General features: G+C 41.4%; 1 protein-coding gene across 1 annotated transcript; it reads left to right on the top strand.

Annotated features, from left to right (window-relative positions):
- Positions 1–203: 203 nt before the first annotated feature.
- On the top strand, positions 204–8,337 carry cetp (cholesteryl ester transfer protein, plasma; the record flags this gene model as incomplete). Its single annotated transcript, XM_080762084.1, has 15 exons — positions 204–333; positions 1,438–1,552; positions 1,696–1,827; positions 2,270–2,340; positions 2,534–2,621; positions 2,719–2,788; positions 3,345–3,405; positions 3,894–3,985; positions 4,559–4,658; positions 5,461–5,543; positions 6,611–6,766; positions 7,094–7,135; positions 7,554–7,623; positions 7,798–7,883; positions 8,260–8,337. 15 exons carry the CDS (start codon positions 204–206, stop codon positions 8,335–8,337), a joined length of 1,374 nt encoding a protein of 457 aa, XP_080618210.1.
- Positions 8,338–19,214: the final 10,877 nt, after the last annotated feature.

Genomic DNA, 19,214 nt, shown 5'->3' with positions numbered 1-19,214 from the left:
GAGAATCTTATCCTGAGTCCACAAAGTACCGCTGCCTCTCAGACTACATTTCCAAGGAAACCAGGGGTCTCTCAGTTTGGAGGTAAGTCTGTTTAGGTTGCTTGGAGACTGTCTCACATGACATCACACATTTAACTCTGACCGTGCACCAGCTAACAACTCAAACATCTTAACCAACTTGTCAAGGTGGGATGGCCAGGTGTATGACAGCGGTGGTCCTGCTGTTGTGCCTATCTTTATTTGGGACGTCCCATGGTTGCCTGGAGGACCCCGCGTTAGCCTACCGGCACACTGGAGCTGTGTGCAGGCTCACCTATCCTGCTGCTGTTGTCTGTGAGTGAGTGGGCATTTATTTGTCCCTTTTCATCCCCACGAATCATTTGTTTGTTCATGTCTTTGTCCGTACTGGTCAGTCAGCTTGCTTGTTATTTAGTCCTTTTCATCAGTCGCTCATGTGGTTCCTTGGAGTTGCTTCAGGCGAGGTCGTCTTTGACACAGAAGTTGTTCTCTTCACGTCACATCCTCATTATTTTGATCACGTGGTTTTCTTATATGGTTCAGGAAGCCTGTTTAATTTCCACGACTGAATACAAATGAAAAGGCCTCCTCACTTTATAGTCCAGCTTTTTGAGTTTTATTCTCATAACTGTGAATTTAAGTCTCCGAATTCAGAGATCTTTTCTTGCAAATGTGAGATTGGCAAGTGCAAGAAAAACTTGCAAATAAACAACATGTACGTATATATATATTTATTTTTTAATTTAGTGTAAATGTAAATGAGCTTCCATAGGTTCATCGTTTTGTTTGTTACATATTCATTTGTCTCTACTTTCCTTCCTTGCCTCTAGTCACTCAGTGTAATCTCTACTTATCTGCCATCATGGTTTAGCATCATCTGCTTTAACACAATGTAACATTACAATGTGTCAAACTCACAACATGTTAATGCAACCCTTACTGAACACAGTCAACACATGATGTTATAATGTTTTGCACTGTGTTTTTGAGTGGTGCAACCATTCCTATAGTCAGCTATCTGTGTCCCTGGCTGTGTCCCTTGCTGTGTCCCTGGGCCTGAGCACGGAAATAGCATATTTTCACCACCAAGTGTCACTGTTGTGCAGCCTCACACACACACACACACACACACACACACACACACACACACACACACACACACACACACACACACACACACACACACACACACACACACACACACACACACACAGCACAAGTACAGTTCAGCGACACTCACTTCAGACGGGTCTGATTTTTTTCTATTTGCATTGACAGGGTTGTATGGACACAGCCGACCCATGAATCTTCTCAATATCTGTTGACTTTTTAGTGGTGTACCTTCGTTTGCACAAGTGATGACAGCTGATACTTTGTGTGTGTGTGTGTGTGTGTGTGTGTGTGTGTGTGTGCGCGTAGTGAACGAGAAGACCACTAAGGTGATTGAGGCAGCGTTCCAGCATGCCAGGTATCCCAGCGTGCAGGGAGAGAGATCAGTGCTGTTTGTCGGCAGAGTCTTATACGGTGTGGAAAAGTGAGTGAACACACACACACACACACACACACACACACACACACACACACACACACACACACACACACACACACACACACACACACACACACACACACACACACACAGGTGTGATAATAATAAGCCTCCCTGTCTCTGTCCAGTCTAGAGATCCACAACTTGTCGATTGGCCGCAGTGACTTTGAGCTGCATCCAGGCGAGGGCATCTCCTTAGCAATCAGCAATGTGTCTGCAGTGTTCAGAGGGACCATTAAGTATGGATACGGCAGCTGGCTGTGAGTACTGTGTGTGTGTGTGTGTGTGTGTGTGTGTGTGTGTGTGTGTGTGTGTGTGTGTGTGTGTGTGTGTGTGTGTGTGTGTGTGTGTGTGTGTGTGTGTGTTTACAGAACAGACGTTGTGAGCTTGTAGATCTGCTATTTTCAGCATGCAACCAAGTGTAAAATGACTTGTCTTTAACTTTTACTGGATCTCTTTTCCACTAGTCCCTTCCTAACATTTTACTCTAGTTTTGATCTGTTGACAAAATTGTCAACGTATTTAGTCTTAGTTGTAGTCATCATAGCTTAGTTTTCATTTAGTTTCCATGTAGTTTTCGTCAGTGAAAAAAGGTAGTCGACGAACATTTTTCGTCTTGGTTTTAGTCGACGAAAACAACACTGGTTGGAAAAGCTACATTTTAACTACTAATTTTACCTGTGCATTTTCTCTTTCATCTAGAGTCAATGTTGCCCATTCCATTGACTTTGAGGTTCAGTCTCGGATTGATCTTGGTATCAATCCTAAACTCTGTGAGTACTACTATAGCCTACATTGTATTTGTCATACGCAATTCTGTGTTTTTGAGTTTGTTCTTTGCTGAGGCAGGCAATATGGACGGACACTGACAACAGATGTCCTCTAGGCTCTTTAAATATGTACAGTAATCATTATTCTGTCTCTCTGTTCTTCGTCTTAATTTCCACCTCCATCTCTCTGTGTCAGACTGTGGTAAAGGGAGGGTAGCAGCAGACACCACAGACTGTTATCTGAACTTTCACCATCTTCATCTCCTGCTTCAGGGAGACAGAGAGTAAGTCATGTAGTAGGGCCTACTTCTGAAATAATATGAAATACCTGCAGATGAAATCATAACACACCTCCTCTCTGTCTGCCTGCTTGCTGTTTAGACCAAACTGGTTGAAGAGACTCTTCACTGACTTCATCTCTTTCACTGTCAAACTGGTCGTCAAGGGCCAGGTGAGGACAAGCTGGTGTGTGTGTGTGTGTGTGTGTGTGTGTGTGTGTGTGTGTGTGTGTGTGTGTGTGTGTGTTGTGTGTGTGTGTGTGTGTGTGTGTGTGTGTGTGTGTGTGTGTGTGTGTGTGTGTGTGTGTGTGTGTGTGTGTGTGTGAGAGAGAGTGTGTGAGTGTGTGAGTGTGTGTGTGTGTGTGTGTGTGTGTGTGTGTGTGTGTGTGTGTGTGTTGAGTGTTGAGTGAGTGAGTGGTGAGTGAGTGATCCAACTCTGCCCCCTACTGTTCTATTGATGCAAACCCCAGCTAAAAGAATGTAGGCCTACCTCAAATGAAAGTCTGTATATTGTGGAGCCTCAGATTTGTTTGCCAGTACTGGTTCAAACTGGGTCGACTCCATGTTTCAAAGAAAGAAAGAAAGAAAGAAACTTAAGAAAGAAAGAAAGCCATAACAAGCATCCCCTTGTAAGCTGTTGAGAGTTGAGACTCACTCAAAAAGACATGATGATGATGCAGTTTACTTACTGTAAACCAACGGATTCTATTAATGCTGTTTCTGCTGCAGATTTGTAAAGAGATCAACAAGGTGGCAAACATACTGGCTGACTTCATACAAGATACAGCAGGTGCGTGTGTGTGGGGGTGTGTGTGTGTGTGTGTGTGTGTGTGTGTGTGTTTGTGTGTGTGTGTGTGTGTGTGCACTTCTAGTGATTTTTACTAGTTGACTATAAGTTGCAACTTTTTTTTTTAAATTATAGTTGTATTATTTAAAAACTGTGTACATTGGTGACTATAACTATAATCTAGCTAATCTTGAGGCCTACAAAAAAAAATCTTATCAACTAGTCAAGTACCAACAAGCTCGACTAGTGGATTTACTAGTCGACTAGTTGAATCCACTAGTTGAATAGTCGACTAGTTGAATAGTCGACTAGTTGCTTAAAGCCCTATAGCGCGCATGCGTGAAAAGTATGTGATGATGTGTGTGATGATAGTACATGTACACTGATATGTGTGTGTGTGTGTGTGTGTGTGTGTGTGTGTGTGTGTGTGTGTGTGTGTGTGTGTGTGTGTGTGTGTGTGTGTGTGTGTGCATGTGCATGTGTGTTTACAGAACAGTTCCTGACTGACGGTAACATCAGTGTGGATATCGGAGTAACAGGTGCTCCTGTCATTACTGCTAATTATATAGAGTCATTACACAAGGTAGGCCTACTGTTCACCACCATGGAATCTATGCTTTTGTGTGTGTGTGTGTGTGTGTGTGTGTGTGTGTGTGTGTGTGTGTGTGTGTGTGTGTGTGTGTGTGTGTGTGTGTGTGTGTGTGTGTGCGTGCGTGCAGATTAAAGCAAAATGTCACGACTGAGTGAAAATGTTTCCATGACCAAGTCCTAAATGTGCGATTTGTGAGACAGCATGAAGCCGCCCGACACACTAGGGCTGATTCCTAAACACACAATAGGCCTATGTCAAATTATTTAATGTTTTAGTAAATTGTCCCTGCTGAACATGCACTCAGCCAAAAAAGTGTTTGAGACCCACCCATCCTATCTAATCAGCTGACATACCGGTATAGACTATCTAGACGTGTTAAGTGCAGATAGGTGGGTCGCAACTAACTGCTAAAACTAACTACTTTAACTTTTTTTAATTCTTATTTATTTATTTTATCTAGAAATAGTTGAAAACCACTTACTAAGCCACTTTCTGGGAGAAAGTGAGCTGACTTGACCTCTCTTTGTGAACGTTCTTTCTGCCCTACAACCCCATATCCTTCAGGGTTTGACCAAGTACAACAATCTTTCTGCCGTCATCAATGAGTCAGTGTTTCATCCTAGTCAGCTGACAGAACACAAGATGCTGTACTTCTGGTTGTCTGGTTAGTAAATACTTACAGTATTCAGTAAATAAGGCTTGGTTTACTGCAAGGACTATTAAATGAGGACAGGAAGCGAAGACCATACGGCGGACTCCATGTTGCTCCCTGGAAGAAAAGAAACATGCGCAAAAAGGAAGCTGAACGCGGAAATGTTGGCTGCATATAGCCCATTGCGCATGTTTCTTTCCTTCCAGGGAGCAACATGGAGTCCACACGTACGGTCTTCGTTTCCTGTCCTCTTTTAATAGTCCTTGGTTTACTGACTGTCTGTCTCTCACTTTTACTCATAAAGGCCTACGGCCGATTCTAAAAACGCCTTCTAAAGCCTGACCTAAGTTTTCTGAAAAACTTCAAATATGTATATAGCAGCATCATTTTTTTGTAATTTTTGAATACTGTACATACTGTACAGAACCCAAATATGGGTTTCCGGCCTGAGGGGGTAAGACACCAAAAGGGGTTCCCGCCCAGAATGGGTTAAGGCTTGGTTTACTCTCTGTCGGACACTTTTACTCGTAATTAAGGCTTGGTTTGCTGTCGTCGGCCACTTTTACTTATATGTACAGTAACAATATGTAAATAAAGCTTGGTTTATACCACAGAATGAAGTAGGAAATCAAGATTAAGGAATAGTTACCGACATTTCAACCAAACTGGTCTTCCTCACTCAAGCAAAAATGGCTAGTTTTACTTATATAGCTTACTACCATCTAAAAGCATGAGGTGATTTGTGCAGAGATGCATACAAATAGAATGTGAGTATCTGCTCAGTAACCTAAACTTGAACCTGTTTTCACCTCAGATCAGGTTTTGAACCCCATGGTTACTGCTGCACACCAAGATGGTCGCTTCCATCTCACCGTCTCAGGAGCAGACGTACTCAAAGTTAGTACAATACTTTACCATGTAAGCACATAGCATTCCCCGTCTGAAATGTTCGACGGAAATAGCAAATCTACAGTATAATCTCACAACACATTGCAACACGACACGTTGTGAGCTTGTAGATTGGCTATTTCGGGGGAAAGAGACCTGCAGGTGTCGTCGTGTCGAGGAAAATACTAGTGGACCTAGTATAGAGCTCTGGGGCACCCCGATCAACTAATGCTTTAAGTCCTTCAACCAATATACTTTGTTAACCATCACTTTCATTATTTCGTTTTTAGTGTCTTGCTCAGAGACACTTTAGAGACTGACACATAGACTGAGCTTGTAGATCTGCTATTTTTCTCTAATGTTTGCCTATTATTATGTCATGCCCAGAATGTGGACGCTAGATTTCATGTGGTTAAGAAATGCTGCCACAGCATTTAGGACAGGAATGTTAAGTTTTATATTTTCCATATTTGTCTTGATGTTGCTTCATTTATTATTTGACACCAGCAGATTGTTTAATATAAAATAGTTTGAACATGGGTCAAGTCTCTTTCAACCATGGTGTTCAGTTTTAACCTTCTGGCAACTAAATGTTGTCACAAATCAGTTTAGCCACTGCTTTTTGTCAGATACTGTATTATATTATCATAAAGTACAGCAAAGTAATGCTTTGCTGCACTTTACAAATGCTTTGCAAAGTAATGCTTATCTTGTCTGCTTGTGCTTTCGATGTTCACTTTATGTTGATTTATATCATTTCAGGAACTTCTACAGACAAATACATCAGCCACTGCCATGCCTGAATTCATGAGTCAGGTAATATGGAAAGTGGATTCCAACGTGTGTGCGCACATGCACAGCACACACGCACACACACACACACACACACACACACACACACACACACACACACACACACACACACACACACACACACACACACACACACACAGTATGTTTTATAATATGGTTTGGGGTTATATTAACTGAATGTGTACTGTATATGCGTGTGTGTGTGTGTGTGTGTGTGTGTGTGTGTGTGTGTGTGTGTGTGTGTGTGTGTGTGTGTGTCTCAGTGTCTGTTGGATCCAGGCTCTTCAGAGCTAAGGGTGTGGAGTTCATCAGTTCCCCATCTAAAGTCTTCTGCTCTGGGTACGAGTGTCCGAGCACAGGCCTCTGGAGAGCTCTTCTGTGGAAATGACAGCACAACACCAAGACTCTTCTTTCAAACGGTCAGACAGCAGTGTTCATGCTGAATTAGAACTCCTTGTTTAACCTCTGGCTTATTGCCACCCTCAATCTGCATAATTTATGTGGAATATGAAATAATCACTGTCGTACTACTTTTATTGCATATTAACCCATTTAGGCCTGACCTCAAATTTTTTAAATCTTTTCACGATTTTTCAAAAATAGCAGACCTACAAGCTTGTAGATCTGCTATTTTTCAATAGCTTTGTGTTCCCGCCCAAAATGGGTTAAGTTTACATTCACTTAGTAGAGATTTAAATGGCCATAATGTATGTGATGTGTTTTATTTATGTGTGTAACTCGTCTAGGAGCTGGAGGTTGCAGTGACAGTCTCCTATGTCGACAAGAAGGTCTTTCTTCATGGTAACACCACAGAGTAAGACACCCTTCTCATTCTCTGTGCCTTTTAGGTTCACAGACATACATTGAAGAATAGAGATCATAGAGTCATATTGACCATTATTTATTTGATAAAAATCTCTACAGCAATTATATCCATCTTGACAGATCCTTTGCACCTGGTGCATTAGTTTATTATTCTAATTTATTTCCTACCTAGAATATTGATACTTCAAGCAAACCTGTCATCAGACAGCCAACCGGTGAGATGGTTTATTCCTCTTTTTCTTAATTGATGTGAACTGTTTCATTGAAATTTCACAGTCACACTCGACCAAAGTTAACCAGACACCCTAAATCACCTATTCTCTCATTCTCACTCATCCTTTATCAAACATCCTCACCTTTTCCCACTCTTGTTCCCTGTAGTTGGGTCAGACTCAGAGGCAGTACATAAGAGATGCTGTGAAGATGATAGGCATTCCTAAAGTCCTATCTGGTAAGACACTGACACATACAGACACAAACAACACATACCGTATAAGGTACAAGGGAGTTTGAATAGCTATACTTAGCCCAGAAAATCAGATGTTGTGGTCTTGTATCACAAAAATATATATATATATATATGGAGATGAGGTTTCTCGTTATGCAACGTTATGGTCTTTTCTAGTGCTGGGTCCAGAGTTGACCAGACTTTTGGACCAACAGGGAACCAACCTATTTGATATCTATAACCCAGAAGTACTTCATCGGCATGTAAGTATAGATAGACCTTCATACTCTCTCACGCTAGTCTTAACCTTAAAGCTGTACAACAGTATATGTAACTTTCCTCTTCTACCCTGGATTTGAAAATGGTTTCCTGCGCAAGTGCTGACATTTTTACCATTGAGCTGCATGCCTGCTTGCTACAATGCTACCCAAATACAATCACCCCAATTGTACAAGTCATATTGTATTACTCTACCAGTCTACCATACAGATTGTAGAAATTTTAAATATATTCATATTCATTAAAATGTATTAAAAATACATAGTGCTGCTTTAAAGTAATTTATATTTATTTGTTGTATGCTAATAGTGAATCTCTCTCTCTCAACATCCCTCTCTCTGTGCCTCTCTCTCTCTGTAGGGGTTTGTGGTGATCCAGATGGACTTTGGTTTCCCTCATCATCTCCTGATTGAATTCTTAAAGCAGGCACTTCAGTGACCGATAATTGGTTTTTGTATGCTGATGAAGCCTACAATACACTTGAACCACTTCAACCCTATACTTTTTACAAGTTTGATGTTAAAGGTTTGGTCATTGTGTACATGTAGGACCCCCCCCCCTTCCTAGGCTACACACACTCTGACAAGCACTTGGAATTGTATATTGTAGGTGTTGTGTAGGTGTTTGGAGGTGTTGTGAGCTTGTAGTGTATTTTCACAACATTTTCCTCTCATGAGGTATTAAAATATCTTAACCACTTATGCCCCATACTGTATGGTTAACCGGAGTCCCTCATGGCTCTATGCTAGTGTATTTTCTGTTTTCTGTTATAGTGGGAAGAGCTTTCTCTTAAAATAGCCTATCGACAAGCTCACAGCACGTTGCAACGGATGCTGCCATTTAAGTTGCTACTATTACTGTCTTCTGAGGACCCCGCCAAAATAATGTGGGGTCCCGACCCACAGGTTGAGAACCACTGGCATGGATGGTTAAAAAAAGATTAGTGATTTATTGTGTAAATAGTTTAGATATATTTATGTGGTTGGTTTATGGTGCATTTATTTGTGATTAATCACATCTGAGATGCGAGTTCCTGTAAAATGTTTGTAGATACTGTATAAACAATATGAGATTCTAGTTTGTCCTTTTTTTTTCTTCAAAAAGAACATGACATTATACTGTAGGCCTCATCATGGCTTTGCTTAGTGAACGAAGATCTAGAAAATACGGTTTCAGTGCAAATGGCGTGCACACATGCACATTCTAGGTTTAATCTTGTTTACATAGTTCAATTTTATAGGCTATTCATACAGATTAGAAGATTAAGATTCATAAAAATTGGAGTAAACTTTTTGTATCTTTAATTTGTGTGAGTGTCCTCTCTCTCGCACGCACGCACACACACACACACACACACACACACACACACACACACACACACACACACACACACACACACACACACACGTACATACACATACAGTAAGAGAGATATTATATTGTAATTAAACTACTAACTACTCTATGACATGCTACTGCATCTCCATGTTATTTATTTTTTATTTGATTATTTTCCATAAATTCAGCCTTCTACAGTGTCACACAAACGTAACACAAATATCTCAATATCTCTTTCAAATGGCTGAAAAGCAACAGTTATGGACATTCCAGCTGACAGCAGAGGTAGCCTACATATACTGCAGCATGTTCCATAGATATAATGCACTATAGTCTGGGAGGGAAACTGAAAAATCTGATGGAAAATGTTCTGCCAAAAGCTCATAGGCTATTTAAGAGAATAAATTCTGCAGTTAACACACCTGTAGACAGAGAACATGTGCATGAGCATGAAACAGAAGACATTTAGGCCTACTTCATGTCTATTGAATAAATATCAATCTATTTGAAAGTTATAATTTGCTTTCAAGTTCATGAACCATGTGAACTTATCAGTGACTGTCAGTGCACATTCTGCTAACCTCTTGAGTCGGTCTTCTCACATGACGACAAGCCCACGCCTCCTTCCATTAACGAGCGCTTCCAAACTCCAATCCTCCATGCTGCTCAATGTTAGCTCAATGTTGTTGCTGTTTTGTTTTGCCACTTAGATGAGGGGACTCCCGTTTGAAAGCCTCACTCATCTGCAAATTGCATACTCTCTTGGCAGTTTCTGTTGTGATCAACTCTACCAAACAATCGGCTGATTCGACTCTTCAAGAGTTTGCTGCAGACAGCTATAGTGACCAGGCGGGTAAGTCATTGTCAAACAATTAAGCTCGAACGAAAATAAAACACTGGGTGCCGAGCTGCAGTACCGAGGCTACTGTCAAGCTATTTGAAAGGCTGGGACCATGGATAGGATTGTTATAGCCACTTAGTGTGTGTGCGCGTCCTTGTGCATGAGCTACAATTTAAATAATATTCAAGTGACTATTAAGAAATGTTGAGCCAAATATGTGTATTTAATTTGGTGTTAATTTAACACAAGTGTTCATAATCATCACAGCTGTATTTCATCAGAATGCTGACTTGACATCCCTTAATTTGTACAGTAGCCTACCATATAGGGGGAATCATAGCACTCCAACTTAATTTTTTCATTCTGACTTGGGTTACCAGATTGGTCTTCCTGTAAGCCTATCCCTTTTTATTCCCATATTGTAGAAATCTTTGAAAATGTGTTTTGAAAGCATGGATCATTTAAGAAAGAAATGTTTGCAGGTATTGGTAAGAATGTCCACGTTTTAAATGCCAGATTAGTGTATATAAAATGCATTTCTCTCAGGGTGACATGGTGTGGGATCTGGAGGAGGAACCAGATCCACCATTTAGGAACCATTTAGGAACGGCTCCTGTCCCAAGTTGATGATGTCATATATGCCCATATGGTCTAGCCCTATATGGAATGTATGGAATGCACATGCTAATAAAAACAACTTAATACTTCCTAAGGTTAATATGAGCATCAAAGCAATATAAATAATTTGTATTAATTAGCATGTGCATTCCATACATTCCATAGGGCTGGACCACACATGGACATATGACATCATCAACTTTAGTCAGGGTTAAGGGTCTTGGAATCCTCCTTTGGAAGTAACCCAGAGGCTCCCTGTACCTTACTTCAAGAACCAGTGAGTATAGGAATATATAGGAAGGGAGCCTTTTAAGGAATCGGACCGTTAAGAGGGAATCGTTAAGGAACCTGAATCGTTAAAGGATCCCAACCCTACATTTATCTTCTATCTATCTGTAAATGCACCAAGTCTCTGTACGTGTGTACGTATGTCTGAAATTCACCTAACTCGAGAACTGTTCGCCCCGCTGACTTTTGACACACACACGTTTCACACCCCCACAGGGAGTGCAGTGCCCGGTGTCGGGTTGGTTGGACCCACGGTTGTCCAGAACCGCCACAAAGGGCCTCTTCCCGGGCCCCTGCCCAGGCTCCATATATGGAGCTGCCCTTTTCTGACATCACTACACTCCATATTTGGGCATGCCTGACACAGAACTCCATATAAAGGGACACAGAGAGACATATACAGAAATCTCCATATATGGGCATAAAAGGGACACAGACAGATGGGTGAAACGGGTACTCTGACACAGGTACGGTATTGCATAGCCGGGTGGGGCATGGATCTCCAACTTCCATCGTTAGAGATTCCGTGCTCTACAGCCGGGCACCGGTCTAGTGGGGCGGCGGTGGCTCAGGGGTAGAGTGGCTGGATGGTAACCGCAAGGTCGCCAGTTCGAAACCGTTAGTGTCGAAGTGTCCTTGAGCAAGACTCTGAACCCCTAATTGCTCATGATGTGCTGGCTAGTGCCTTACATGGTTTCTGCCGCCATCGGTGTATGAATGTGTGTGTGAATGGGTGAATTACTGAATTGATGCACAATCTATGTAAAGCGCCTTGGATAAAGCTCCAATTTACCATTTAGTACGCCAAATTCAGGACACGGCTGCACAAATCGGTGTTGTTAGGCAACTGTGTGTTGTATTGTGTGTGTGAGATCAGTCCAGGTCTGTTTGCCTATATGTAAGGTGGTGGTGTGCACACTCGCACCGTCCTCAAAGCTACAACACAGGAGAGATGGTTGCCTACTGGAGACGAGCCGGCCTGAGCTACATCCGCTTCTCTTCCATCTGTGCCAGTGCAGTGCGCGCAGCCATGAAGCCTCACGTCAAAGCCCAGGCGTTGAAGGCCGCAGAGGCCACCGTGAAAGTGTCCAAACCCAAGGCTGCTGCACGGCCTGTCTGACTGAGACCATGAGGTACAACATAAGTTGTTTCTTGGAGTTATGAGGGGGACCCCACTAGCCACCACTCCAACGTGGCCACCTTGTTGTTTTTGTATGACAATGAAGGTGCAATTCTGGTGAATTTCAAGTGTGGTTGCAATTTCCCTCGAGCAGCTCGCTAAGTACAGTATGATCATCATAATGTAAATTCTCCATCCATTGTCAATGGGAATTTAATGTTCGTGTAAGACGAAAATCTACACGAAAATCTACACTAATGGATATAGGAATCAAGAATCAAGAACTCAATAATCACACTTGTGTGAAATGATGGGCGCTCTTATCGTCATACATTATCACATTCCGGCCAATCACTTTTGGCGTCCTCACTTTTCTATCCTCACTTTTTATCTTCACTTTTTAAGTCCTCAGCCAATCTAATCATCACTATGGGGAATGGGGTACCCACAGTCAGACACACAAAGCTAGGCATTATAGGAGGGGCTATAGCGTCCTTCAAAAAAAGTATCTGGAATAGAGTCGGGCAATTACTATAGTCTGGTTTCCTACTGCAACCACACTAATAAATCTCACACTAAAAAACTCTTTGTAAAATACATTAAATCCAAATACACAAAATTTAAATGTATGAAAATTGGAAAATGAAATAAATAGGCAGTGACAGGCAGGGAAAATCATTTTTGCTTTAGTGTCTCTTGCTGACACGCTACTTGCAAAAGACTTGCTGCACCCATCCATCCTTTGTGGAAGAGAACAAGAGGCACAGAAACAGCTTGTTCTGTACTTTATGGAGGTGAAATGTATGCTGGATGTTATAAGATGACCAGTGTTGTTCAGCATGAGTGTTGTGTTCAGCCATGTCCAGACGGTGGTGCTGTGCACCCTGCTCTACAGTCCTCTGTCAATCAACTGGAGGCCAAGCGTCTCACAGTGGGGCGCTCATTCAGGAGAAAGCTACTTTAGCCGCGGTTATGAAAGGGAGAGGATCGGTGGCCAATCAGCTTTCTTTGACCCCCCTCAACTTGATGGTCCAAATTGAATCCAAGTAGACCCAGTTGATCGTTCTGGAGCAAATCCTGATCATGACTTGCCTGATTATTGCTATAATTCCACCCTCCAGCAGACCACTCTTTTTGTGGCTTTCGCCTTTATTTTATATTTTTTATTGAGGGATAGACAGTAAGCTGACAGGAAATGGGGAGAGAGATGGGGGGGGTGACATGCAGTAAACGCCGTCAGGATCGGGAGTCGAACACGCGGCACACTGCCAGACTGGATTACCAGCCAAGGTGCCTAGACCGCTGAGCCACGGCCCAGGCCCAAGTCACAGGGTCTTAGAACAAGAGTACAGCCTTCAGTGGTCAAGTGTAGTTAGTTACATATTAGGTTAGACCGCTCTTAAACTTTATACCCTGTATAATATGTAAATAACGATGCAATATGACATTTTTACACAATGCTGTACCCCCAACTCTATATTCATTGCCCATTTTCAACTGTTTTGTCACTTGCTTTAGCATTGTAAATGTACGTTTTATCATGCCAATAAAGCTAATTTGAATTGAATTGAAAGCATCAGCTGAGTAAACCAGCTCTGATGCATTAATTTGACAACAGCCATTATTTAACAAATCAAGTTGAGCAAAATTGTAAAAAGAAAGAGAGAGATTTACAACCATTGCCCTGGCTGTCACCATCTCAAACTTCATGTCACTACTTATTGTGTGAAAGCACAATGACGCCAGCACTTTATATAAGGAAGTGTCTTTCAGGTAGCTTTATTTAGAATGGCACTTTTGATGGAATCTCTCGTGAGCAATGATGACAGACCAGTCTGCATGTTCACTATTTATTCAGCTCCAAGTAGTAGTACATGTTACATCCTAGGTTTAATCTAGCATGCGGAGCAGGCGGAGGAAGCAGGAAAAACAAGCTGCTCCCATGTAATTCCTGGGCACTTACATACCATCCCTATCAAGCAGACAGACACTCACAAAGTCTCTCATCCTGCCTCCATCGTCAGAATTCATGTTGCAGACCAAATATGTCCAATCTGTCCTCTCATCTCTATTTGAATCACAGTTGAATGCAACGTTGAATCATGTTGCATTTCAACCGAGACAGTGATGAGCTATGATATGATGATTAGTGATGATCTATGTTCATCTGTCTAATAATAACATATGAGTATTTACTCAAATACATGATACACAATGTATACTATGAAAGTATGAATCTTAGCATATCACCCATAGTCTAGAAATCCCCTAACACACGTTTGGCTTGGCACTAGAATGGCACTCTTTCTAGTTTGACTACATATTGTGTAACTGTAACATTACTGTTATTGTTGCTGGTTCCTGCTCTCAGTGTTGATCATTTTATGCCCTGAATTAGTCCATTGTGGATCTGCTGTGTGGAGAAGTATAGCTAGCAGCTTATTGGGCCACATATCGGAGCACATGACTGCACTTCTTGACAGGACTGGGGGACTTTGTTGTGATTGTATGGATTTTTAAGAGAATGGATTTAGTATTTTCATAATTTTCCTCCTTGCACGTTATCTTTTTTGTTTCCTTACACGTGAGTATAGCTGATGTACAATGATGACATCACAAATGCTGTTGTAAAACACAACTAGTTCATGGTCAACTATTAACAAACTTGACCGTGAACTCAAAAAGTCATGTGGTAGTAAGTAATCCTTCTTCCTTTTCTTCTCTGCCAGAAAAAGTATGTTTCAGTATGGTAACGTTATTATAGGCTAAGTATAGGTTTCTAAATGGAGGGCTTGTTTTCTCCGCTAAATGTTTGTTACACAGACCTTACGCAGACTTTCCCCTTCCCCCATAGCCGTATGCTTTGTCTTTGTTGACTGTCAGTGTCACATGCACTGTCACAGGTCTGCGACAAGTTGAGAGCTTGTAAATCAGCTATTTTCGGCTCATGACGTCATACTTCGGAGTTCGGACCCCAGGAAGGTTAACTTTTTTTTGCTAAAGCTAATATGGATCTCATACTAAACAATAAATACGCCAGAACATACGGTAAATTAGGCTTTATAGGCTACATGATTTATAAAAAGCAATTCTGTTTAGATAAAGGCAGTAAAAATTGAACATTATCATCCATTCTGGCTGGATGTACACATTGTACAGTATAGTGAAGCCTGGGAATAGGGTGAGGAACCAGCTGGGCGAGCATATTGTGTTACGGCACGTCGGTGAAGGATCAGGGGCACGGTGGCACAGTGAAGTCGGTAGTGCTGTTGCCTCACAGCTAGAAGGTCCTGGGTTCGATTCTCGCTGGAGGACGTTATGGGCACTGGGGGCGTGTTCTCTCCTCCGCGTCATCAAGGCGGCGGTTGGTGAAAGGGCCTTTCTGTGTGGAGTTTGCATGTTCTCCCTGTGTCCCCTAGGGTAGGTATACCCTCACAAAAAACATGCAGTCTCTAAACTACCTCCCCCTGGTCAGCCCCGCCTGGAGAGGAAAGGAACTGGTCGGAATAACGTGTCCCTTCCACGTGCTACGTCCGCCCGGGGAAACTCTCCCCTGTCAGGTGAAAAGAAGCAGATTGGACTCATGCATAGAAGGAAGCATGAGGTCAGTCCGCTGCCCCCCCAGGTTGGCAGAGGAAGTGTAGTGCCCAGGATTACATTAGATAATTGACACTGGGTGAAAAAATGGGTTGCAAATTCGTGGGATAAAACAATTAATCACACCCGTGTAAAGTGAGGGGCGCTAATATATTAAAGTCTAACTCATGTTGATTAGGTGATGTAATGGTGATTTAAAACAAACGGTGCCAACACAAACATTAAATGCCATTAACAATAAAGAGACAATATGACGTGCTGAGGGACATTATGACGTACTTTTTCCCATCATTGTCAATGGCGTTTTTAAAACAAACATTGAACTAAAAACAAACATTAAACCTGTATATAGGAGGGGCGCCCCTCAAAAAAAGGTTGATCCTTTCTTGAGCCAAAGTTTTGGGGCCGCTTGTCTTTGAAATTTGAAAGAGACAGCAATTGACCGGTTAACACCCAGTTTTACAGTTGACATGGAGATAAGACGGGGAGAGATAAGACAGGAAACGAGACTGCTTTTTTGACCCCTGTTGTCTTTTAGTTCAATGACCTCACCATCTGATAATGTCCCGTTCACCATCTAGATTCTAGATCACCGTTTCCCAAACGCTGGGCCGGGACTCATTTGTGCCTCAGTACGACGAGTAAATATCTAATTTCTGTATCTTACAGTAAACAATAAAAATAAATGAATAGCCTACTATTTATTGTTTAATATCCATAATTAAAATGCTAAATACATCCTATAGCTAGGAAAGGGCTAGCGCCTCTCAAAAAAATCACAACTTTTCCTCTTTAACAATTCCATCATTTTCCAAGTATTTCATAAATAAATTAATAATTAATAATTATTTCCAATTTAAAGATACGTTTAAAAAGGTTTAAAGCAGCACTACAGTATGTAACTTAATATAAAATTAATTAAAATTAATATAATGTAATTTTGTCCAATCTGTATGGTCAAGATTCAATGTATCCCTTGAGCAAGCAGGCAGGCTCAAGATTCATCCAGAGTGTAGAATTTTCACTAGTTTGGGTCCTGGGCAAACGTCTAATTTCTCTTATTTTGGGTCTTGAACTAAAATGTTTGGGAACCTAAATGGTTAAAGATCTGAACGCTTTATTTGATCGCAGATAAATTATGTTCCTCCTTTTTATTTCTGTTCAATGCAATTGACTGTCTAATACATGTTTATTGCTTAAAATAAACACAGACCTTAGAGCTCCAAAAAGTCTTATTAGTTTGTATAGTATAAAAAAATCACACCCGTGTAAAGTGAGGGGCGCTCTTATCATCGTACATCATCATGCATCATCTCATACTGGCCAATCCGAATGCCTGTTGCCACAAATGTATTTGGCGAACATTTTACCTAATTTCTCCTTTCATTGTCGATGGCAAATATGAGACGTGTGGGGACAAGATGACGTAAACTTTCCCTTCATTGTCAATGGCATTTAACGTTTGTGTTGCGGACATTTGACCTAACTTCTCCTTTCATTGTCGATGGCAAATATGAGACGTGTGGGGACAAGATGACGTAAACTTTCCCTTCATTGTCAATGGCATTTAACGTTTGTGTTGCGGACATTTGACCTAACTTCTCCTTTCATTGTCGATGGCAAATATGAGACGTGTGGGGACAAGATGACGCAAATTTTCCCTTCATTGTCAATGAAAGTGCTTAAATTGATACTGAGGATTTTGCTGTGCGGCTGTGATGTGTTGATGATTGTTTGTGGAGGATGCTACAGCTGCCAAAGGTCGAGGCTTATGGTAGGAAATCTCATAAACTCGTAAAACAATAAAAAACAATAAAAACACCCACCACAATCCCCATGCGCATCTCAGTTTTAGTCTTCAATTGTCTGTCTCCAACAGTACTGTATTGTACTATACAGTATACACCTTTTTATTTCTTTGCTTTATGGCTTTAAAAAAGAAATATACACTAAAAGAGACTGAGGAATATTTCCTATAGACAAATGGCTGAAATGTTGAGGATTAGAGCATCACACAGGCAATATTGTTATATAAAATAGAATAATTGGGCCTGGGCCATGGCTCAGTGGTCCAGGCACCTTGGCTGGTAATCCAGTCTTGCAGTGTGCTGCGGGTTCGACTCCCGATCCCCACGGCCTTCACCGCATGTCTTCCCCCATCTCTCTCCCCATTTCCTGTCAGCCTACTGTCTGTCCCTCCATAAAAAGTATAAAATGAAGGCGAAAGCCACAAAAAACCCATTTTAAATACTAGAATAATTGATATTGCTTACCGTATCCTTAATGTGCAAGGATAAATAAATACATCATTGCGCATTGGTTATTTGGCAGTTATGAAATTTCAGCTATAGCTGTAAGTGTAGTACAGTAGGTTTCATTTGGCAGGAAAGGTAAATCCTCCCCATATCTCTAAGTCAAAGGTCCCAATTACAGACATAACTTAACCAGTAAGATGCACAAACGCGGGAAGCGAACGCAGCTGAGACCCTGCAGATCATGTCTGTCTGTCTGTGTGTCTGTCCCGCTGTTACTGTATATGTGGACCTGGCCCCTTTTGTGCCCATATATGGAGCTGAGTGGACCTGGCCCCTTTTGTGCCCATATATGGAGCTGAGTGATTGCTGATGCAACACACTCCATATTTGGATAGCGGGACAGACACACAGACAGACAGACAAACACACACACAGACAGACATGATCTGCTAGGTCTCATAGTAAGTGCTCACTGCGTTCGCAATAAATTACATAACTTCTCTACTATACTACAAGGTTTCAGCTTCTTCAAATATGCCCTTTCATGCAGTCTTCCTGCTGGGAATTACTTATCAGTGTATATAGCGATAGTGTAGATAGCTTGGATAATGCAACAATAGCAAAGGTGATATGTTATTGTCCTAATGTAGTACAACTAATAGACTTGAGTAAGACATTGTAAACGTGAATCATAGATAGTGGTCTATAAACTGTACAGTGCCATGTACAGTACGTAGCAATTACATTACTTGATAAGTAAAATTATTGCTGTATTGTGAGGTGGTTTATTGTTTAACATGAAAAGGAATATTCATTGCTTGATGTTAACCATTTATTTCCTCTGTGATGTCTTCTTATCATTCAGCACCCAGAGATGTTAAGCTTAGCAAGGCCCCTCACCTAATACGTGAGGGGTGTGTTTTTTCATTTACTTTTTTCATTCATTTTTAATATACTTTTTTATTCTTTAGCCTCCTTTGGCCTCCTTATTCTTTTCCAAACAAAAATATTCAAAAGAAATGAAAAAAGTAAATGAAAAACACGGCCCCCTCACGTATTAGGAGGACAATATCAGTCACCATAAAAAAGGACGGGTGTTTTCGATGAATCTATCCTGGTTAAAATGGAGTTTGGAGTTATAATGGGTTTGTATAGGAAGGGGGCGGGGCAGCTAAAATGAATATCAAATATCTAAATACTGAATCGAGCAACTTAAAAACTGTCTGGGGTGTTCACATAAGCCTGAGTAGATGATGAC

Source organism: Protomyctophum bolini (assembly GCF_963924005.1).
Source record: "Protomyctophum bolini genome assembly, chromosome: 4".
NCBI classification, from domain to species: domain Eukaryota; kingdom Metazoa; phylum Chordata; class Actinopteri; order Myctophiformes; family Myctophidae; genus Protomyctophum; species Protomyctophum bolini.
This window is presented reverse-complemented; position numbering and strand designations above follow the sequence as displayed.